Source organism: Epinephelus fuscoguttatus, linkage group LG8, assembly GCF_011397635.1.
Source record: "Epinephelus fuscoguttatus linkage group LG8, E.fuscoguttatus.final_Chr_v1".
In the NCBI taxonomy this organism is placed as follows: Eukaryota; Metazoa; Chordata; class Actinopteri; order Perciformes; family Serranidae; genus Epinephelus; species Epinephelus fuscoguttatus.
The window spans coordinates 920774-944094 of NC_064759.1; the positions used below are offsets into that span (position 1 = coordinate 920774).

General features: G+C 46.4%; 1 protein-coding gene across 1 annotated transcript; it reads right to left on the bottom strand.

The window, feature by feature from the left end:
• Positions 1-180: 180 nt before the first annotated feature.
• Positions 181-23094, bottom strand: tmod4 (tropomodulin 4 (muscle)). The gene is made up of 10 exons (XM_049582638.1): positions 22948-23094; positions 10855-11031; positions 9948-10104; positions 9109-9228; positions 2545-2637; positions 1678-1808; positions 1431-1538; positions 1081-1224; positions 819-963; positions 181-581 (listed from the first exon to the last, which is right to left on the bottom strand). Exons 2-10 carry the CDS (start codon positions 10954-10956, stop codon positions 559-561), a joined length of 1023 nt encoding a protein of 340 aa, XP_049438595.1. The 5' UTR covers positions 10957-11031; positions 22948-23094; the 3' UTR covers positions 181-558.
• Between the last annotated feature and the right edge of the window lie 227 nt (positions 23095-23321).

Sequence of the window (23321 nt, forward strand, 5' to 3'; positions counted from 1 at the left end):
TGTGATCCATGAATCAGCCTCACTGGATTAGTTTAAAGAGTAAAAAACAGATGTTTGTGCCAACTCAGAAACATAACGCCTCCGGCTATGACTATCGCCTGCATGGAGGCATAAAAATATAAAATGTTTGTTTGAGGTGGAGAAACAGTCAAATTAAAACTTTCCAAACATTTACAAAAATACTTGAAGATATATTTTTATTTAAAGTATTTACAGTTTGATTTCTTCCCACAGATGGCACCACATTGAAAATGTTTTCATGAATGACGTTTTGTCGGGATGATGTTGGCGATGCACAAACTAGAAGCACAAAAAAAAGACACATCACATTTTGCTTGTGACCTATACATGCCTTTATGATGAATTCAGCAGTCTACACAAAGCCGGCCGCACTAAATGAAATGAAATGTATGTTAGGCGGGTTGCACCGTGCACACAGCGACCCAGCTTCATCTGGGAGGAGTCGTTCGGCTCCACACGGCGCTGCACACTGAGAAAGCTGCCACGAGGCTGTTGGAGGCGTCTGGTTCTTCTTCTTCTGTTTCCTCTGTGTTGACTTCATCTTAATCTCTGCTGGCGAACTGAGGACAGAGGGAAGATGACGCAAAATAACAGTAATCAGACAAAAAGATGGCGACTCAAGATACATGTGTTAATGCCAAAAAATGAAGCTCACAGGTCTGTAGTTCAGTCCACATTTAAAGCTTATAATGATTCACTGTCAGCTGGGTTTGACACACTAATCGTCCCTGATCTTTACTGGTATCTGTCTGTAACTCTACGTGAACATTCAGAATGATTTTCAGAGCGTTTCTCACGCATGTCGTTGTTTCGTGTGATGGCCATGGCGGCTCTGGCGCGGGGACCCTGCTGGGTGAAGTGGTAGCCGAATTTGAGGATGCTGGAGTTGTTCTCCAACATGGAGGCGATCTCCATCTCCACTGAGTCTCCCAGCTTCTGCCTCTGTGGAGTACAGGTCACAGGGTCACAGGGTCACAGGTGAAACAACTCAGAACACACAGACATGTCAGCCATCAGTGTCCACAGTGGCAGACACAGTTTGAGTCGTGTGTTTCAGACCTGGTTGTCAATCTTGAGCTCCACCAGCGTGGCGTTGTTGGCCATAGCTTTGATGATCGCCATCATGCCGTCTGAAGTGATGAAGTTGGACTCGATATTAAGACTCTGCAAGCTGGTGTTCTCCTGCAGCATCTCGGCACACGCCTGGTGCACATATGAAGAGTTTATGTACGTCCACAGAAAGAAAACTCATCCAAGGACGCAAACATATCAATCACACGAGGAAACAGAGCTTCAGTCATAAAAAAGGGAGCTAACAGGTCGAGATGGGAGAGACGTGCGACAGCTCATGTTTAAATATCTCCGTGTGACGTCAGAATATGCTTCACTGAGAATATCTGTGTACTCACGTAGGCCACAGGGTCGTTACTGCGGGTTGCAGCAATGCTCAGAAACTCCACGTGAGAGTTTCCTTTCATCGCCTCAAAGATCTCTTTCAGAGTGGGGATGGGAATGTCCTGCAGCACACACACACACACACACACACACACACACACACACACACACACACACACAATGAATCTCATCGACACATGACGTCAGGTTGAACCATTTTCAGAAACCTGTTGACGTCTCAGTGTTTCCTGTTCAGCTGACCTTGATGTTGTTGAGGTTGACTTCAGTCAGGCTGCTGTCGTTGTTGTGGATTCTCTCCAGGGTCTCCTCCACGTTGGTGGGGTTCGGCGGCTCATCGGGGAAGATCTTAAACGGATCAGGTTTCACCACACCTGCAGGAGACATGACATCACAGCTAAGACTTCCCTCTGCGCCGTGATACGCCCGATCAAAGAAAATAGTTCCTACATAAAACTGCTCACAACAAGGCTGAGTAACCAAGTCATGATTTCTGTAAAGAGGTGTTGATTTTTTTTTGGAGTTCCATTATAAAGGAGAGAAGACAGACATGTCTACAGCCGATATTTGCAACACTCACGCCTAAACTATCCAGACTGATGCACAGCTCCACAGCTGGGAGGAAAAATATGTAGTTTGATTTGGGGTGAACTGTCCCTTTAAGAAAACATCCTCCTCATTTAAATGACACAAACATGATGAAAAACCTCAACATGCTGCAGCCTGCGTTACGATGTTCAAAGACATCCATGAAGTTTTTGAGTTTTTCTGTTTGTGTAGTTTATTTACAGACACACAGTCAGTTTCTGTTCAGCACATTAACACTGCATGAGTAACATTTAAATGTTGTTATCATCAGTGTATCAGTGTCTATATGAGACCAAAGCAATTCTTATTATGATGAAGCCTCACTTTGAGGAATATAAACATATTTATCGGCTTCATAAATGTGTTTGATTTTGTCTCATCAGCTGTGAACAAATTAAAGCCTAAAGTTAAATAAGGAGATATCAAATCAAAATGAAGACTCTGATCATGTTCAGTGTTAGTTTCTGAATCATCTTCACTAATGAACAGATGAAGGTGTAGTTGAAATGACGTGATACGTACTGTTGATGCCCTCTGTGTTGGCGATGGTTCCCGTGGTGCCCAGAGCGTCGTAGTACTGCTTGTTGCTCATCAGTGTGTACATTCCAAGGATAGCTGCGAGTACAGGAAGGCAATCACAATGAATACAGGATAAAAATATCTGATATCTGAGCCGCTGCTCGTCCTCGACTGAGCTCTTGTCGTGTTTGTTGTTACTGTCCCTGCTGCTGCACTGAAACACACCCCGACACAGAGTCATGCACACGGCTGCATCTGCAAACCAAAATGTTTCTGAGTGTGAACCTCGTCATGCTGCTTCACGCTTTAGTTAAAAACTGAAGGTGCTGCGTCTCATGTTTACAACATTCTTCAACAGTTAAAATGTTTTGAATTCAGATTACACATGAAGTGTGAGGAACCTGAAAATATTCACAGCAGCTCCATAAATGTGTTGATACAATTCAGAGTTGTTCACAGGTTGCACCTCTCTCACACTAGACTACATAAAATATAAAGATGCTTCACCCTCTGTGTGAAATGTTCCAAACATCAAGGACCTCTGTCTCACAAAGTCCTGCAGAGCCACAGGTTGCAAACTTCTTGGGGTCATTTATTTGACTTCTTTGCAAAGGCTTTTAAGAAGGAGTTTTTGCCCCTTTAACCACACTGGTTGGGATGACTGAGCCAGGTAGAGTGAAGGACAGGTATGACGCTCAGGTCGTCTCTCTGTCCACACAGAGTGAGAAAACTGCTGCTGCTATTCTGGAAATCTGAGAATATTTGATTTGTGGCTGAAGAATTTATGTGATGTTTTACATTTAGATTCAGGTTGTCAAACAGAGACGGACTGTGTAAGAAAATCTGGCAACCAGTCGTTCGTCTGGCTGAAGAATTAAAGTCAAAGGTTAATGGTTCAAACTGATTTTAGTCCATGGGCCACATACAGCCCAGCTTGATCTCAAGTCTAGACACGTAAAATCATTGCATCATAACCTGTGAATATGAACCCCTTCAAACGTTCCTTTTTTTAGTGTAAAGACGTTCATTCATTTATAAACAGAAAATGAACAGTCGGTGAGATCCTCAGGAAAATATCTGGAAATTCAACAGTATGTCTCAGTTTTTTCTGCTGCTCACTTTCATGACGTGTGTTTTTCTTCATAATTTTCCACTACAGTGAAGCTGTTGAAGAAGCAGGTGAAGTCATCCTCTGCCTTATGAACCATTTACAGTCGTTAGGTTTGTCGGTGTCTCAGCAGCAGGGCTCCACCCATGTTGTTCCAAGATAAAAGTCTGATACAGACTCTTTTGTTCTGAAGCTGCTGGCTGACAACATGTTGCACACTGTTTCGTATTTTTAAACCTGACCACAGGAGGTTTTTATTGTTATTTCAGAGAGCTGTGTCCTGGTCGTGGTGACATGAAGTATCTGCTCGCTGTTTAAACTGCTCCAAGTGTGTCAATATTAGGTGTGCAAAGTCATGTAGTGTGCCGGTTCTGTTCCCCGGGCCGTATGTTTGACATGGTGTCACATGTCAGTGGCCTGTAACCTGTCGGATAACTTATGTGTTATCTTCTTTCTTTGTCTCACCACCTGCTGCGTTTCATTTTGCTTTGTTTTGTTGATTCTTTCTCTTGTTGTTGGTTTGTTTATTGATTGTTTTACACTAATTTGCAAAAATCATTAAAGTTTCTGAGTCCAGGAGGTATGACACAAAAATGTTCAACCTTCACTGAGCTTTCTCCTCCTGTTGTTGCAGTGTGTGACCAGCAGGGGGCAGAGCTGCTGGCTCGAACCTGCCTAACTGTGTCACACACAGGGACACCACCCCTTCTCCACCCCTCCTCCTCCACCCCTCCTCCTCCACCCCTCCTCCTCCTTCCCGTCAGCGGCTCCTGACCCGGTGTGGGGGACCATGGGAAGGGCCTTGTGAGGAGACAGCTGCCTGCTCGGGGGGGCGGTACCGACCATAAACACCCCCGTCATCCGGTTTGGCCCTCAGAATAACCCACAGTAGCTTTACAGCACAAACTAGACGGCAGTCAGTAAAAAGCTGGATATAGAAACATGGTGATATAAATAAAAGGTGGAAATTAAGTCAGCAGGGCGACTCTGTCTCTGTGAGCTCATGAAGCGGGTCGGCCGCACATTCAGCCGCCCTTTCAGTGCGTTTGCCAAAAGGCCAAACAAAAGAGTGACAGAGGCTAACTGAGCTTTAATCCTCGGCTGGACTCTGTCCAGGGTTAAATCGGCCATCTCTCTGACAGACAGGCTGACGGAGGCGCACAAACAGGCTCCCCGCTCTGCCTCTGTGTCCGACCTGTCACACCAGTGTGACTGTGTCCAAACCATCACCCTCCATAAAGGAAACACACTTTACAATTTAATTTAACCTCATTTCTGACTCAGGGGTGAGGTACAGAGAGACGCTGGTATCAGATAATTGTGTTAAAGCCAGTCGTCTCCCTGCAGCTCCTCTTTGTCCCCTCTGATTCCGCTCCACACACCTCCTCCTGCATCTCTATTCTGTTATTCATCAGGGATAAAGCTTCACAGACCAAACAGACTCTGCAGTCAGAGCACTGCTCAGTGCCTTTTTTCACCTTTTCAAACCCCCGAACATGAAACAATGTGCATCTCTACTGCAGCTAGCTACACAACACATATGTACACAGACTGCAGGACCTGTAGGTGATGCTGTCAGCTGTCAGGACCATCACAGCCTCCTCTGCTCACCCTGCCAAAATTAAAATAATTTGTTTTTCATAGTTGAATCAAAGAGCTGAGCCAGAAGGCAAAGCCTTCTACTTCCTGGTCCATCTCCGTCCCAACCCTCACCTATGGTCATGAGCTCTGGGTAGTGACTGAAAGAATGAGGTCACAGATACAAGCGTCTGAAATGAGTTTCCTCTGTAGGGTGTCTGGGCTCAGCCTTAGAGATAGGGGGAGGAGTCAGACATCTGGAGGGAGCTCGGAGTAGAGCCGCTGCTCCTTCATGTTGAGGTGGTTCAACATCTGATCAGGATCCTCCTGGTCCAGCTGGTAGGAGGCCCCGGGGCAGACCCAGAACACACTGGAGGGATTATAGATCTCATCTGGTCTGGGAACACCTCGGGGTCCTCCAGGAGGAGCTGGGAAATACTGTTGAGGAGAGTACTTTGCTCAGCCTGCTGCCCAAACTCTACCCTGGTTTCTGTCCGGCTCATGTTTGACTTTCTGTTGTTATTTTGCCCTCTGAGTTTCACATGTCTGCTTTTGCTTTGGTTGTTAAAGCACTTCATAAACTCTGTTTTCAAATGTGCTTTATAAATAAAGTTATTATTATTATTATTATTATTTACCAGTGGTTGTCTTCTCAGACAGACAAAATTGTGGTGTGAAAAAATCGTGACTCTACCACCATTAGCATTAGCATTAGCATTAGCATTTTGTGAACTGCAGCAGTGGAAGAATTGAACAGAAACAGTGAGTAATGTGGGCGGGGTTTGGTGAACATTCAGTGATGATGTCACTGAGTAAGATTGAACCAAATGGCTCATTTTTATTTGCGTTCAGCGACAGTTAGACTTTCTGTTTGTCATGTTGGTGATCCAGGAATAACGCTAGTCTACACAACATGAATAAAATGTCAGATCTGAGCTGAGGTCATATTAAAATAAAAAGCAGCTCGTCACATTAAACTGACTCTGAGCCTCAGGAAACATGAAACACTGAGGCTGGTCTGTCAGTGACCACAGCAGCTTCTCCCTGCTCTGTTTCCAACAGATACACTATCTGTCAGGCCCAGACACACCACGCCGACTCCAGAGACTGAGCAGTGACTAAGGCCTCCTCCTCGTCGCCTCACATCCATGTCTCGGCTAAAAAGTTGCACTTGAACACACCGCACAGACGACAGCTAGCTGCTAACCCTGACGGGCAGCCGACACCAACGTTCTACACCTGCATGAGAGGAAATAACTCTCGTCACCAGCTGAGCTGAACAGCCAATCAGAGAGGTTTTTAAAAGGATAAATCACCGACAGGCTCCGCCATGGCCAGACGCCGGCGCTCAACAGGCTGAATCAGCTGTAAAAAGCCGACAGGGGCCGACGAGGGGCAACAGTGCAAAGACCAGGGCGACAGACACTCACCAACGGTCGACTGTCAGCTTGGTGTGTCATGGCTGTTACCAAACCGTCCCCATGTTTCCTCCCCCCTCCCCCCCCGACGGGGGGCAGGCTTATTTATTCCTGTGTTGCTGAGCGCGGGGAATTGGAGCCCGTCTCATGTCTGTCCCCGTCCATTGGCCTGGGACACTCAGCTCAGTCTCAGGGTGGAGTGAACAACATGAAGCCGACACAGTACAGAGATGACTGGGTCTGTATGATGGAACTCTCAGCTGTGTGTGTGTGTGTGTGTGTGTGTGTGTGTGTTCACCAGCACAAACTGATGACATCACAGGAAGAGAGGAGATGTGTCTCGGCAGGAGAAGATCAGGTGTGACTGATAACCACCTTAGATGGCCTGACATCAAACAACAACGAGGCAGCCTACAGAGAAGAGGTTCAGCACTTGACAAACTGGTGTTCTCAAAATAATCTGGACTTAAACATCACTAAAAGCAAGGAAATCATAGTGGACTTCAGAAGATCTAGACGCACTGAGCACTCTGCCCTTTCCACTCATGGGGAGGAGGTCGTGAGGGTAGAGAGCTTCAAACTCCTTGGTGTTCACATCTCAGCCCTCACCTGGACCACACACATCTCACACCAGGTGAGGAAAGCCCAACAAAGACTGTACTTCCTCAGGAAGTTAAAATACGCTCACACCTCTCATCACCTGCTCACCAACTTCTACCAGGCAGCCATAGAGAGCATCCTGACCTACTGCTGCACTGTGTGGTTCTCCAGCTGCACAGAGGAGAACAAGAAGGATCTTCAGCGGGTGGTGAGGGCAGCTGAGCGTGTTACTGGATCACCATTGCTGTCACTTACAGACATTTACACTGGCCGACTGGAAAAGAAAGCCAGTGGTATTTCCAAAGATCATTCACACCCTGGACATTCTCTGTTTTCTCCTCTGCCCTCTGGGAGGAGATACAGGACAATAAAAACCAGAACAAATAGACTGAGAAACAGCTTCTACCCATGAGCTGTTACTGCCATCACCCCTGATATCCAGTGACGTGAACCAAATTGCACTGAACTGTCTGCACGAGTTGCACTTTTAATCTCTTTTTATTGTTATTTTATTTATGAATGAATGTATATATGATGTTTGCTGCTGCAATTCTGGAGTTGCCAAACTGTTTTTCATTGTTTTCTTCTGGAGCAATGACAATAAATTTCTATTCTATTCTATTCTAACACAAGGAGCGACTGTGTTCCTCTGAGATGAGCCTCAGTCCTCAGTCCTGCAGCCAGCTGTTACGTCACTTATTACTGAGCTGGGATTTATTCGTAGTACTAAAATAAAAGAAACCTAACTGTGAGTAACACGTGCTGATTGGACGGTGTGTGTGTGTGTGTGTGTGTGTGTGTGTGTGTGTGTGAGAATCAGAAAATGTTTTTCCGCCACACAGCAGCAGTTTTATTCACTTCATCCCATTCACAACAGCCAGCAGAGATCTAATTTGTTAATATTTCAATACTGATCCAGCTCACTGCGATGAGCTACAACGCCAGAAACCTGATGCACACTGTAACCATGACGATGGCCCCTTTGATTGCTGATTGGCTGCTTGCCTTTGTTATGATTTCACGTCCACACTCGTCTTAGTGTGACCAACAGATCTTTTATACAGCAGATACTTGACATGTCAAAGTAAGAAAAGCACATCATTAATGATGGCTGCGTTGCATTTAGAGTACATCCTGGTATCGTGCACTCAGGCTCATTGGAACAGCTTACTAATACACTTAATGGAATGAAGCCCTCGTTAATGTCGCCAGTTTCACCTGTGTTTTTATGACAAGACAAAATGTCTGCTGTGAATGAGGTCCATTACAGGAGCTGACTTAGTCACAAACTATCAGGTAGTTTCTGTCCTGTAGTGTCCACTTCACTCTGACTCACACTCAGCTGGTTTGAAGCAGTGCTGGTGTGTGTGTGTGTGTGTGTGTGTGTGTGTGTGTGTGTGTGTGTTGGCTCACTGCCATGGTTTACTTAACAAAGTCAGTTTCACGTGAGGTTTTTTATGCTTTGACAAGTCAAAAGGGTGAAAAGGGTCTCCAGTCAATCAAATCAAAAGCCTTGTTTTCACCAAGCGGTTCAGTTTGGTTTGATTCAGTTTGATTCAGTTTGGTTTGATTCAGTTTGATTCAGTTTGATTCAGTTTGGTTCACATTACAACGGTTATTTTTCCATTGTCATGGTGAAACGTTGTGAATGGTTCCAGTAGAACTGTCCCATCTTTTCAATACACAGTTTATCTACAGTGTGTGTTTGTCCAGGCCGTGTTTGCCCAGTGCATGCTGGAAAAGGCCTCAGCCTGGGATGAATGGATGGATGAATGGATGGATGAATGAATGGATGAATGAATGGATGGAGAGCTGCTGCTGTTGCTGTTAATCACAGTGAACACCCAGTGATGTTTGTCTAACCTGCGATATCGCACATCTCTGCATCGGTGGCGTTCTTCAGAGCCTCCTCCAGCTCCGGCTCCAGGATCACCTGCTCGTGTTTGGGAATCTCTGGTGCTTTCTTGGGCACGAAGGTTTTTCCTGGAGAGACAGAGAAATGAGTTCAGGGATAAAACCAGAGATGAAATAAGAAAGTCAGAAATAAGAAAGAACCAAGTGTGAGACAGAGAGAGGGGAACAAGCAGATAGAGTCAGTCAGTGTTCAGTATCTGTCTGTTTTAATGGGTTTTCTTCAGTCTGAATATTTTAACCTGTAAATGTGTCTGTGTTTTGGTAAAAGCTCCGTTCGGATCATGTTTCCCAAAACACCAGTAAGCCGGGGCTTATCCAGATTTGTGGAGCAGCTCTAATAAACTCTGTGTTTTCCACTGGAGCTTTCTTATCTTTTTATTTCTTCATTCATCTTCAATTTCAAGAACTGCTCTCAGACAGGACAGACGTGACGTGTGTCCCTGTTGTAAGTTTGCTTTTCTGTGTATCAGATGAGCTGCACAGGAACTACAGTGCAAATATTCAGAGCCACATTGTTCCTGCTGCAGGTCTGGACACGTCAGCCTGTGGGACTGTGATGGAAATGACCCTGAAACTCAGTGAGCTGCAAAAACCCCACACAGAGCTGAGAGTCAGAGTCTGAGCTGCTGTGCAGCGGTGCAGCTCGGAGCATAACACCGCCCGGCTCTCTGAGGGAGACGGGACAGGGTCTGTGGGGATTCAAGCAGCTGCAGGTCCTTGTTGTTAGATAAACATGAGATGATATTTTATGGCGGTATATCTAACTGACAGGACGCCTGCTCGCCCACCTTTCTTCTCCCCGGTGAAGGGCACCAGGTCCTCCCTGTCCGGGTGCTCCATGGCCTCCTTCTCCAGGTGCTGCTGCAGGGCATCGCGGTCAAATGGCCCCGTCGGGCTCTTCTTCGTCTGGTCACGCTGTCGGAAGCCAGCGGGCAGCATGGCATTCTGGGAGAACAGGAGGTCAAATGTTATGTTGATGTGCCATTAAGAGCAGAGAACATGAGAGAATGGATTCACTGTTGTTTCAGAGCCTGAATAAAGAGTCAGGGGAAAAAGTTTCAGATGTAGGTGCAACATTTTCATGGCTCTGATCACTGACTGCTGACTGATGCTCCTCTTTAAGACCTGTCTGTTGACTCTATGACATATTCACTGAGACATGTTTGTATAAAGGTGCGTTCATGGTTCTGCAGGTTAAAGCAGTTTGCATCGTTTTCAGGGTGAAACTAACAACACCTGTCACAGAGTCTGGAACGTGTGTGTGGGCGAGCTGAATCAGACCAGTCTCTGCACTCGTCTGAAGCATTTTCTCTCATCATTTTAATTTGGGAAGTTTTGTTTTGGCAACACTTGTGTCACTGGTTGAGAGAGCCGCTTGATTGCATCCTTCACTTGATCTTTCGCCCTCCTTCTCTCGCTGCTCTCTTCTTGTATGTAACTCATTTAATGACTGCGTGGGCTCACTGAGGGGAAACATTACAACATGTCTCATCTCTGAGCTCCTTCATCCTGCAGCTTTTTGTTTCACTGACACTTAACAAGCGTCACCACGCAGACCTGAGGGAACAAAAACTGCAGGGCTTCTGGAGCTCAGACACCAGATCTGACCGCTGAGGCCCTGCGGCAGTGGAGACAGTGACCTGAGGGCGACCACCTGGCGGGGTTAGACAAATGGAGCACTCCTCCTCTTGTTACCTCGGGGTCCATCTCCTGCAGCTCATACTCCAGCTGATCCAGCTCCGCAGCACTGAGGCCCTTGAGGATGGCATCCTCGTCAATGTCCCTGGGGTCCGACATGGCTCCTGAGGGTCCGGCTCACATGCACACACACTCACTCATACACACCGCAGCACACCCCTGGGCAAGAGGGCACTGTGAGGAGGAGACAGGAGACAGACAGAGGAGAAGCACAGTGAGTTACTTGGTTGGTGTTTGTGTCCTCGTCTTCATTAAGAGCCTGAAGACTTCACTCAGTCTGAGCCTTTGTTTCTACAAAACAGTTACTGTCAACAAAGTTACACCGTGTCACATCTTACTGTGTCTGTATCGTACTGCACAACATATTGTTAATGGTGTAGTACTCGTATAATGTCATATCATGCTGTTGTGTGTTATGCTGCATCCTACACTGAAAGGGACTCCATGTGAAATTCTGTGTGTGAATTGTCTGCACACAGCTCTCAACATGGAGGTTGCTGAGCTGGCAGCTAGCAGCTAACGATGCTAACTCCATGAACAGTGCTGACAGAGCTAGCGGTGTCAACAGCAGCTCAGTCTCTGGAATAAAATGTTGGCAAACATCGGTGTCTTTTAGCGAACAGTTGCTTTTTCCCCACACAGGAAGTGACATCATTCTCTGTGTAACGATAAAGGGTAATAATGGCGTCCTGAGCAAATGAATTAATATTGATGCTCTGGCTGTCACACACTGAACCTCTGACAGAGTATCGTATGTTATACAGTAGTGAACAGTATCATGCCACACTGTGTTTGTATCGTGATGTGTCAGCGGTCGGATGAAGCTCAGACAGCAGGACGCCGCCTCGTTTTCAAACTGTTTGACAAAATGAAAAATATCTCTGTCCTCATTTTACCTGGGGGAGGGGGTTCCCTGGAATACCACTGTCCCTGCCAAACAGTTTGATGATCGTCATCGAGCTTATCGGCTGCTTCACAGAGCTTCAATAATGTGCTGATGATAATAATAGATTCATTTCCGATAATAAATCTGCAGTACTCAGGAGGGCGGTGTGTTTAATATGCTGCGCGGCCTCCAGGACACGGACTTACATAAGCCTCATTTTCACCTTAAAACACGCGGGAGGTGAAAACCACCCACTGATGGGCTGCAGTCTGAGAGGCGGAGAGGCAGAGCGAAGCAGAGAGGTGAAGAAAGTGAATGTAACTCTAAACCGTTAGCTCACCACACACACACACTAAAAATAGCAGGATGGAGAGAGGAGAGGAGGGAGAGTGCAGTCCCTTATTTATCAGTGACCGACACTCGCTCATACAGTAGTGGACACACCCGAAACATATCTGCACCCAGTGATGAAAAACACACAGCGACAAACAGCCTGTTGATACAGCACATGTTCTCTCAAACCAGGAAGTAGACAGTCCCTCAGAGATAAGTGAGGGCCACAGTGTGAGTAATGCAGCTATCAGGTCTGTGAGCTCCATGTTTTCTTTTTCAGTCCAAATTTCATCCCAACTTGGCCAGAGAAGAAAACCCATCACAGCTCAGGTCACACAGTGTGGCTTCATTCAGCCTGCAGCGTCTGTAACCACGGGAACCAGCAACATCTGAGATCTGTGATGGCAACAAGACTCCATGCAACTCTGCACCAGATTGCCAAACTCAGTGAAATCACACCTCTCTGCACGATCGATGATGTCACAGCACAAATTATTTACTGGAGAAACAACCATTTAACACAGGGGTATCAAACATGTGGCCTGCAGGCCAGAACTGGCCCATCAAAGGGTCTGAACCGGCACACTGGATGACTCTGCACACCTGATACTGATGCTCTTGTGAGGGCTTTGACATACAAAGTTTCAGGAGTTAAACAGTGAGCAGATACTTCCTGCTGCACCAGAGGCTTCTCACCAGAATACAGTGCTCTGAAAACACAACAAATTCTTAGGGACTGTTTGTTATTTATGAGGAGAGGAGGTGGTGCAAAAAGGGGAGGCATGACAAATAAGTTTTAATCACTGGGGAGGGACTTATGTTTTATATTTTGGCTCAGGGGACGATCATGCAAATTTAAATGGTTTCATTTTGTGTTTATTTTACCACAGATTTTTAAGAATCTGTTTTCTTTCAACATGTTGCCAAAATGACATCATCACAGCCAGGAGCTGTGAAAACAGATGTTATTATTGAATTTTCAAATTTCCGACAGTCCTCGGACACATCATGTGTGATGAATGCCTTCACACACACACCACACACCACATGGGGAGCCAACGAAGACACCGAGGCCTTGGTGTTTTCAGAGTACTGTGCTCCAGTCTGGTGCCGTAGCCTCCATGTCAGGAAGCTGGACACTGCATTCAACGCCGTCCTGCGGACTGTCTGCGGGTGTCTACGAGCCACCCAAACAGACCACCTGCTCCTCGCTGGTGTCGCTCCAGCAGAAGTCAGATGAGAAGCAGCCATGCTGGCTGTCGCTTGAAAGGCACAGACGAGTGACTCCCATCTATTTACAAGAGCGCTTGCGTCCAGGCACCCCTTCGCTACACACGCCCAAGAACTGCTCCGTACAACATCATCTGATACCTGCCTGGGCTGCCTGGGTCAAGGCAAGATGGAGGAACCAGTGGAAGTCAGAAGAACCATCAAGGCTCTACCACTATATTGAAGACCCCACAGATGTTCCCAACCAGCACCTGCCCTGAAAGCTATGGACAACCCTCAACCGCCTGAGGACGGGCACAGGACACTTTGGGGCAGCAATGCAAAAATGGGGTCTCATTGACAGTGCCCACTGCGAATGTGGGGATCCACTACAAACTGTGGAACACACAACAACCAGCTGCCCCAAACACCAGCCACCGAATGGTGATCGTGGTCTAATTGACCTGGACGGACGATGAAACACTGGACTGGTTTGTCTCAACGAAGCTGAAGGTCTAAGGACGTTCACCAGAAGAAGAACGCTTTCATCAGAAAACAAAAACCAAATCTGATCTTAAAATGGTGACATTTCATCAAAATCACTTTATTCTATGTCGAATTTGGCCAAAAAAGAAGCGTTTGCACGACAAGAGTGAAAAACTTTCAAACATCAAGGGCTAAGTTTTAAAATCTAATAACTGCTTTAAGGCGGAGGGCGTGTCGTGGATCGGCCTCCAGTCACTCACATCTAGGAACAATCTCTGTAACTGTCAGTGAGTTTCCAGTTTCAACCATGAACCTGTGTTTGCTGTGATGGATCAACCTCCTGTACAAAGTCAAGGCCTGATACAGTCCTGAGAGACCACAGTCATGAGATCGGGTTTCCTTGACAACAGCACAGAAGCCTGGTCGCCATGGAAACACAACTCCTGAGTGAAACACAAACGACGTGACCATAACCTCGTTCGTCTGATGGTCAGTGTCACTGATCAGATTACGCTTTATTAGAGAGGACGCGCGCACACACACAAACACACACACACACACACACACACACACATACATGCATGCATACACATACACGCATGCATACACACTTGTACTTCTATCTTTGTGAGGACCCTAAACCTAACCTTAACCTAAATGTAACCTGAACCCTCAAACCAAGTCTTAATCCTCAAACAGGCCTTTGAAGAAGCAAAGGCTGACACACACACACACACACACACACACACACACACACACACACACACACACACACACACACACACACACACACACACAGGCTGATAAAACAACACCTGACACGGATCAAAGAATGATATCTCAGTGTGTGGATCTGTGACGTGTTCTCTCTTTGAATTTCTCACTTGTCATGTATGAACACATGTAAAACCCATTATCGACATTTGACCTGAGACAGACTGAACCGTCTGTCAGAATTTAACAGCTGCCATGAGGCTTTGAAGGCAGCACGGCTGAGACTCAGTCGTGATGTGAACTGTTGTTTTATTTTGATATGAATAAAATCAGACTCAGTTGTTGCAGCAGCACGAGGACACAAATGAGTGCAGATGGAGAAAGTAAAAAGGTAATAAGAGTAAATAAACCTGAATCAGTCCCACAGACAGTCTGCACTGTGAGAAATCTGACGGCCCGCCCACGGGCCCTGCTAGCGCGAGTTTTGATGATCATAATGTGTAAAACAGCAGCTGTATCTGTTGATGTTTACTCGTATGACATATTGTTGGAAAGCTTGGCGCCTCACAGTGCTATTAATGCTGACCACCTCAAGATCCAACCACCACAGCAGCTCAGTGAACACTTCTGTCAGACAAACAACAAACACACAAACAGTTGTAACTCACCTATGAAGCCTTATTATAACCACAGATGGACATGATCCAGACAGACAACAGTCCAGATGATCTAAATCAAACACATGACTCCATCCACAGATCTCCACCAGCTGCTGCTGCATCCTTTCACACCTTCACATCTCTCCACATATTATCCATCATGTCTCTGTCCTGCATGGAAACAAACCCAGCGGGCGGCGGCCATGATGGAGGCCAGCTCCTGACCTTTTGATTGACACCTCACTGAGCCAATAGGAGCTTCCACTGCTGTTGTTATGGCCTCGATAGCCAATCAGAGCCTGAGCTGAAGGAACACACTTCCTGTAGTTTAGAGGCATTTAAAGAGCCAGTGATTGGCCCACCTCACAGAGGATTATGGGTGTTGTAGTCAGTGCAGCTCCAAAGCAGTTTTGAACCCCTTACTGTCACCATAGGGCCTGTACAAATGACAAATACAAAGCTTTTTCTTCTTAAAGTATGAAAAAAACATGCAAATTCTGTAAAGATATCTCTTCATAACTGAGACAATAGAAACCGTGTTAAAACGCTCCTGTGTGTCTGCAGCTCCTCGCCGACGCCGCGTGGCTCTAATGTGTAAAGCCAATGACACAAACAGGGATCACTCAGAGGAAGATGGAGGAGATTTAAAGGATGAGAGGAAGGAGGCTGCAGCTCAGAGGACCAGGTGGAGGATATTTCTACACAGACTCACTTTTTATCAGGGATCAAAGGTTTTATTGGCCTTCACTCCTCCGAGCTGAAACACAGCTTCGATCAGGTAAAAGGCCAGATTTCAAAACTCTCTACGACCTTCATGACAACAAAACCACCAAGATATGATTCCATGGTACGTCTGTGTGTTTTTATTTCAGTTTGTGATGTGGTAGGTGACATTTAAAGGTACATTATGTATGATTTTTACAAAACTGGAATTACCGCCTCGTGGTCGTTTGCCTCAGGTTGAAAAACATGGATGCTTCACACACAGAAGATCTATACAATCAGCACAGTTTCAAGATTAGAGTCACCAATTCAGTGTCTGACCAAATGTCTCCCCTTCTGTTCCTGAGATATGACGTTAAAACATGATGATGTCACAGTCAAGCTGACCTTTGACCTTATGACCACCACATTCTAATCAGATCATCCTGAAGTAGATGTTTGTGCCAAATTTGAGGAAATTCTCTCAAGGCGTTTTTGAGATGTCGCCTTCACGAGAATGAGACTTACGTACGGACACCTGGAACACAGAATGCATCCGGCCGTGACTATAGCTGGTGTGGAGGCGTAAAAACACTGCACGGACAAAAGTGATGCGTCTCAGTCGTCACCTCTGACCCACCGTCAGTATGTGCTGGTGTGTTTATCTGCAGAGACTCTGCTCTGTCTGGAGTTTATTACTGTCTTCTTATTTTCTGTGTTTGGGGTGTTTGTGGGCGCAGCGTGCAGGTGAGGGCGGGACTTTATGAAAAGGTAGCGACCACGTGTCAGACTGTGAGAAAAAACACTGTGAAAAACACCAGAGTGAACCCTGGATTCAGTTTGGCTGGTGAAAGGGTGTAAAAACAGAAACCAATAAGTCCTGTCCATTAAACCTCCAGGTGTAAAACTCTCTCTGGTGACCTCTGACTTTCCTGTGAGGGAAGATAGGAGAAAGAGAAACACATACTTGAGCTTCACTAAAGATTTTACTCTTTGTTTGAGTTATTAACATTACATTGGTCGGAGTCTGAGGTCCTGCCAAGGGAGTAACGTAGCTCAGTACACGCTCTCAAGGCCCTGACACACCAAGCTGACGGTCGGCCGTTGACCAAAGTCGGGCCGTCGGTGAGCGTCTGTTGCCCTAGTTTTTGCGGTTTTTCGGTGGCGGAGCTTGTCGGTGAGAGAGGTCACTCTGATTGGCTGTTCAGGTTTTATTTCCTCGCTCCTGTAGTGAAACCGGGGCTAACCGGTGCTTCCTCCTCAGGCTCCACTTCACTCAGCTGCCCCACAGACCCGCTGCTTCTTCACAATTTAACCTGAATAACAAACCGGAGCTAGCTGGAGCGGCTAGCGGAGCGTTAGCCACAGCATGACCGGAGGGAAGCACAGCCAGTTAGCCTCCGCTAGTCTCTGAGCTAGCCCCGGCTCTCCGTTTGGATCCAACCGGAGCACCGAGCCCTGGTTTGTTATTCAGGTTAAAGTGGGAAGAAGCAGCGGGTTTATCGGGCAGCTGAGTGAAGTGGAGCCTGAGGAGGAAACACCGGGAGCGTCTGGATGTAATAGTCCGTGGAGGTGCTGCGGTGCTCGGCTGCACAGATAGGAAACCCCTCGGCTGACAGGATGTACCACTCTCTCACTCCGCTCTCTCTCACGCAGGCGCAGAACGTACGTGCTACTTGGCCGTCGGATGTAGTCCGTGTAGTGTGTTCAAATGCAACTGACACAGGGCGACGTGAGGCGACGTAGACGACGCAACAGTTGGCTTTCGTCGCCGCTAGTTCTTTGATGACAGGTTGGTGTGTCCGCACCTTTATGATGGGGCCTAATGCACGCCATTGTGCACATGACTCGTCACATGATCAGAGACTTGACATTGGATGACATCAACATAGATATTTTCAACAATCATCACTGCATATCTGTGTATGACAAAAAATACCAAAGAAAATAATAAATTATTTATTAAATTTAACAATTTTAATAGTTTATTTTAGTTTATTTGGAATAAGCATATAGTTTGTTAAATTTTTGTTACAGATACTGTTGATTTTACAAAATAAGAAAATAAACATGATGGAGATGGGTGTCCATTTTTCAAGGGCATATATACTGAATTGCACTGATTTTAATTTAACACAGGCAAATTTCCAAGTTGACCATCACTCGTAAGGGCCCATTCTCCACCCAACACATTGTTGGAGGGCCCACTCTCTCTGTGGGGCCCCATGTACAACCACACTGCCTGCACTGTATATATTTACGCCCCTGTGTCCTGCTGTGTCTTATAGAAAAGCATCAAATGATGTCATTTAAATAAAAAAACACTGTGTCTCTGTGGTCGTTTATCAGGATACGATTTCTAATTTTTTTTCTGGTTTAAATCTGCTTTATGGAAAAATGATGTCAATCTCCATCTTCAGACAGTAACAAAACTGAAATATTTTGATTTGAAAATGTTAAAAAAAAGAGTAACTCTCTGTATCAGATGACAGTAAACCCATAAATCTCCTGTGTGACGGTGTCTCAGTGTGTTTGTTCTCTACTGTATTGAACTTGGAGAGCAGTGTGTGACTTAAGAAGTGAATGTGACCCACGGCTCCATCCAAACGAGGCTCATGTGATTTGCCTGCAGTCAAGCCTTTGAGCCGCGCTTATTGTTGAATTAAATGCATGGCTGTTTCCTGACACTCGAGCTAAGTGTGAAGGCTCAGACAACTGCACACCAGCAGCCTGCCAGTCAAGGAGCCGATGAATACCTTCACATGTGCAGCTTCAGACAAACGTCACGCTGAGCACAACGTTTACTCATCTCATACTGTGACTATAAATCCAGATTACATCGATAGTCTTTTATTCTGAGGGGACGTTTATCACCAGCAAAGGTTACGTTATCAATGAACTGAGTGGCCTGTGACAGATAAGAGTAAATGACTCAGTGGTAAGCTGACAAACAGCCCGGCCCTCCGCTGTCTTTTCATTTGGTGTGACACGTTCCACAGAGCAGGAAGCCTCCCACCACACTGGAAACACACTGGATGGTTGTGAATGTGCATCTGTCACCAGCAGTCCCAGCAGGATTTCTGTATGAACCACAGCAGACTGGGAGTGGAGGGCTGTCACCTGCTGCTGCCAGCTGGCTGCGGACGTTCTTTTTCCAGTTTAAATCTCAGCTCGTCCTGCACCTGCAGTCACTGTCTGTGTTATGGCCATGACTTGTTCTGAGCCTGCTCATAAATTTATGCTTTTATTGGGGTGGGTTAATGTCAGCGACGTATATGATCTTTAAATATTCAAAGCGTGTGAGTGTGTCAGGTGGTCTGATTTTACCCTCAGTGTGTCACACGTCTAATGTTCTTCAAACACCACTGACGTGTGACTCTTCTTAACACGGCAGAACAGAATTTCTCATCATTACTGCGACAGTCAGTAAATCATTTTAACATTCTCCTGAGATAAATGTCATGATTACAATTATCTGGGACGGTGAGGGAGCGGGGGAGGGGACGAGGGGACACAGAGTTAAACAGGCAGCTCAGTTAGATTTAATGAGAGCTGTGGGCTCATTCGGTGACTGAAGTGGGCTTTGATTAAAGTTGGATGAAATTAAACCGAGTGTGAGCAAACTGAACTCCTGCAGTAAGAAATGTGCTCTGTGAGTGTGAGCTTCACTTCAGTATTTATTTTACCAACGTACAGCTGGATCAATAGCTGATCAGAAGATGAATCAACCTCACAGCTCACCTGAGAGTCAGAGGCCTCACACTCCCAACACACAATGTAAACAGAGTGGGGAATGAAATATTTGTTTCTGGTGGCATGTGGATTTTAACTTTGTTGAACCTCTGACCTCAACCAACAGTAAAGACGTCTGTGTGAAGGAGACACTCAGTGTGTCTCCAGTCCCAGTGAAGTGGAGCTACAGTCCCAGCTGGACGAGGACATCTAACTGGCCTACTGTCCTTGTCCCAGTGTACAAGCACGGGAGGGGAATCCATTTATTGAGCCAAGTATGTGTGACTCCTCTACGATAGGTGGAGATATGCCCCCTTTCAGCTTGTTAGTATTGGACCTTTTTCCTGTTGACCTATTACGTCACAGACCAAACAATGGACAAACAAGTTAGCTACGGTTAGCTAGCAGCTAACTGCTACCATGGTGGACAACTTTACAGCTCTGTACATTTGGTCCGTCCAAAAAGTCACAATGCCAAAGCAAGTGTAACATATAAGCACAAAATCTATAAACAGACATCAAAGATCTACTTGAATTTGGTTTTTATACACGTCGCTGGTCGCTGCTGATTGGGTCACACCTCTGACACACCCAAACACAACCCTCAATGCCAACAATTCAATGACACATGTTGCACACTGTTATGAGACTGAACGTGTCCCTGATGTGTCAGTGCACTGCTGCATGAAATGGCCCTGCACCAAGGCTATATATTAAAGGCTGGAACTCTCTGACCCCATGACAGTCACACGCACAATGGCACTGCAGCTGTGATGTTGGAGGGTTCCAGCAGATGGCGCTAGAAATAAAGTGATGCTGTGTGCTCAGGTGCTTTTATGGTCCTGACACACCAAGCTGACCGTCAACGTTTGGTTGTCCATGAGCATCTTTCACCCGAGTTGGTGTGTCCTTCTACGTTGAGCCTCATCTGTCACCATCAGCTTTATTTGTCTGGATCAGCCTGTTGAATGGCAATGGAGGAGCGCGTCAGTGAATGACCTCCCTCTGACGGTGAGCTGAGCTGGCGCACGGTAAATATGCTCTGATTGTGTTGTTCATGTGCTAACTGGCTAACTAGCATCAAGACGCTCTTCCTGTTTCCCTTTGTCAATGATGAATACAGACGACTGCCGTCTGCTGCTGTGGAGACTTATTTCCTCTCAGCAGGAGCAGAACGGACGAGCTGATTGGCCTGGAGTCTTTACAGTGTGTTCATGTGCAACTTTTTGGCCAAGACACGGCAACGTCAGGCGATGTGACGGGGGCCTTCGTTACCACTTGTTCTCAGAAGTCAGTTCAGTGTGTGTGGGCCTTTTCGGGTGCACTCGGCCAGACAGAACTTTTTAGGTACACTCGAATGGGTGGCGGCCGACATACAATTCTGACTGCAGACGCCTCAGCGGCAAAAATCAATCATCCACATGTTCTGTGATACAGTGCCAACTATTGAGCCTTTAACCAGATTTCACTCTGCCTGTGTTTTACTCCGATGATATGACGCTATGACTTCTCCTCTTTCTAACCTCCCTGCCCTGCACTCAGCTCAGACACAGGATGTGATGTCACAGTTCCCACGAGGGTAATGAATAAATATTAATCAGAGCGACCCCAGATTGTGAATCTGTGGGAGGGACGCTACAGTTTGTTGAACTAAAGCTGGACACAAACAACATTAAAAAATCTATTTCTAAACAGGTCACATGACGACTGTTCAACATCCGTTCAGTTGAAGTTGAGCAGAGGTGACCTCTGACCTGCCAGAGGTCACACCAAAACAGGAAACACATGCTTGAATTTGTCAGGTTTCAGTAGAAGTGAGGCAGAGAGTATTTTCTGGACTGTAACGTGACTGTACTTTAACTGTGCGAGGTGTAGCTGAGCTCCATCATCAGAAGTTACAGCGAACAGGTAAAAAATCTCACTGCTGTCTGTTCAGATTCTTCTGTCCTACATCTACAACCAAATGTTAAGTTTAGTGCACGAGCGCTTTGTTCAGTATTCACAGATTTCATGCTTCAGTCTAGTTCAGGATACACTGAGCGCCTGCTGAAGTCTGTGAGAAAAGATTCTTATTTTGAGTTCAGTAAAAACATGTGAGCTCGTTCAGTGTCTTTTGTCCTCGTCCATGAAGGAGCTGCAGCCACTCTGTGTCAAAAGCAGCAGTGAGGAGTTAGTGTGTGTTTTATAAGGCACAGACCATTACAAGGGTTTAGATTTCACAGTGACAAAGGTTATACACTCATAAATGTTCCGGAATGATTTACACGCCGCTCCTGTGCCAGGGCGTTTGATTTTACAGGAGCAGAAAATAAACTTTGAGGTCATTCCTCGTGTTTCTCTCATCTTTGGAGGGTGCTCGTCTATTTCTGAGTGTAATGGCAGCAGATTTTTTTTTTTTTTTAAACGACCTGGCTGCACCCTGACAGCTTGAAGATTTGTCACCATCTGCAGGTTGCCTTCTCCACATCTTACCGCCCAAGTGTAACATTCCAAATCTGCCCTCAGATTAATTTTAGCTTCACAAGTCAGCTACTTCCAGCCGTGTGAATCCTCCAGGGCTTGGGTTGCTCCTTAAAGACGGTATCAGAGCACCACTGAGGCCCAGAGAGAGAACACTGGCTGCAAACAGAAATTTATAAGTTGGAAGTTAAGTTCAGCTAAGAGCTGAGCACTGAAGCAGATATTCATAAAGAAGCAATAAACTGAATTATTTTTCCAGACACACAGACAGTTTGCAGGTGGTGCGTGTCAACACAAAGACATGTTTTCACGCTGTGACTGAGCTGAATCTGCAGTAAAGTCCACACTTTACAGATGTCACACACTAATGAATCCCAACTGGGCAGGGTGTGCAGGCGGAGGGCAAATCTAACCCTCCTTCCCAGTGTCCAAACTCTGCAGCCCCCCTGAGACAACATCTCCAAATCCCCTGTGACGAATTAACGGCACAGCGATGAACAGCTATTGGACGGCTTAACCCCTCCACATACCACACTGATAGCTTCATTTGAGCGACAGCATTTCAGTTTTGGGCTGCAGAAGCCTCCCACAGGCTGACACACACAGTTTCAGCTGGAAACTCAACTCAGCACCAGAAACAAAACTCAGTCCAGTCTCCAAACTTCTGCACAGAAACATCTGATCTTTGGACAACAGTTCAGCAGCTTCTGTCATTCATCCTGCAGCTCTGTCCCACCTCAGACACACACACACACACACACACACACACACACACACACACACACACACACACACACATATAGGAAACGGACCCCCCCAAACAGAGGCAACCCAGAGAGAAAGCTTAAAGAGTGGACCCCCCCCACAAACCCCACAGAGAGCGAGAGAAGGAAGCAGCCTCACACTCACCTTCACTGAAGCGCAGTGCTGAAGCCCCTCAGAGAGGCAGAGCCTGCAGTTAGAAACCCCCCCCTCCTCTCTGTCTCTATGTCTCTCACTCACTCTGTGCCCCCCCCCCCCCCCCCTCCTCTCTGTCCTGTGTGTCAGGCTTCAGGCTCTGCTGAGACAGCCATACTGACCAGCGGCACTTTGAGAAGTCAGCATTTTATTATTTTGGCTGTGAGGGGGCATGAACTCATGTTCATCAGCCATTTAGTTACACTGAGAGCAGACAGACACACAGAGAGCAGGGCTGACACCTGCTGGTCTGAGCTGCACACTGCACCTCTTCCTGTCTCTGACTGAAGTGTTTCACTGCTGGAAAGTTGCTCTTCTCATAAACT

What these genes read in the sequence shown, in the direction of transcription:
- tmod4 (XM_049582638.1), bottom strand. Translation starts at nt 10,956, where the DNA reads ATGTCGGACCCCAGGGACATTGACGAGGATGCCATCCTCAAGGGCCTC. An exon ending in CAACACAGAGGGCATCAACA is followed by an intron (nt 1,809 to 2,544) that starts GTACGTATCACG and finishes TGTCTCCTGCAG; the next exon opens with GTGTGGTGAAACCTGATCCG. An exon ending in AGCTCAAGATTGACAACCAG is followed by an intron (nt 964 to 1,080) that starts GTCTGAAACACA and finishes TGTACTCCACAG; the next exon opens with AGGCAGAAGCTGGGAGACTC.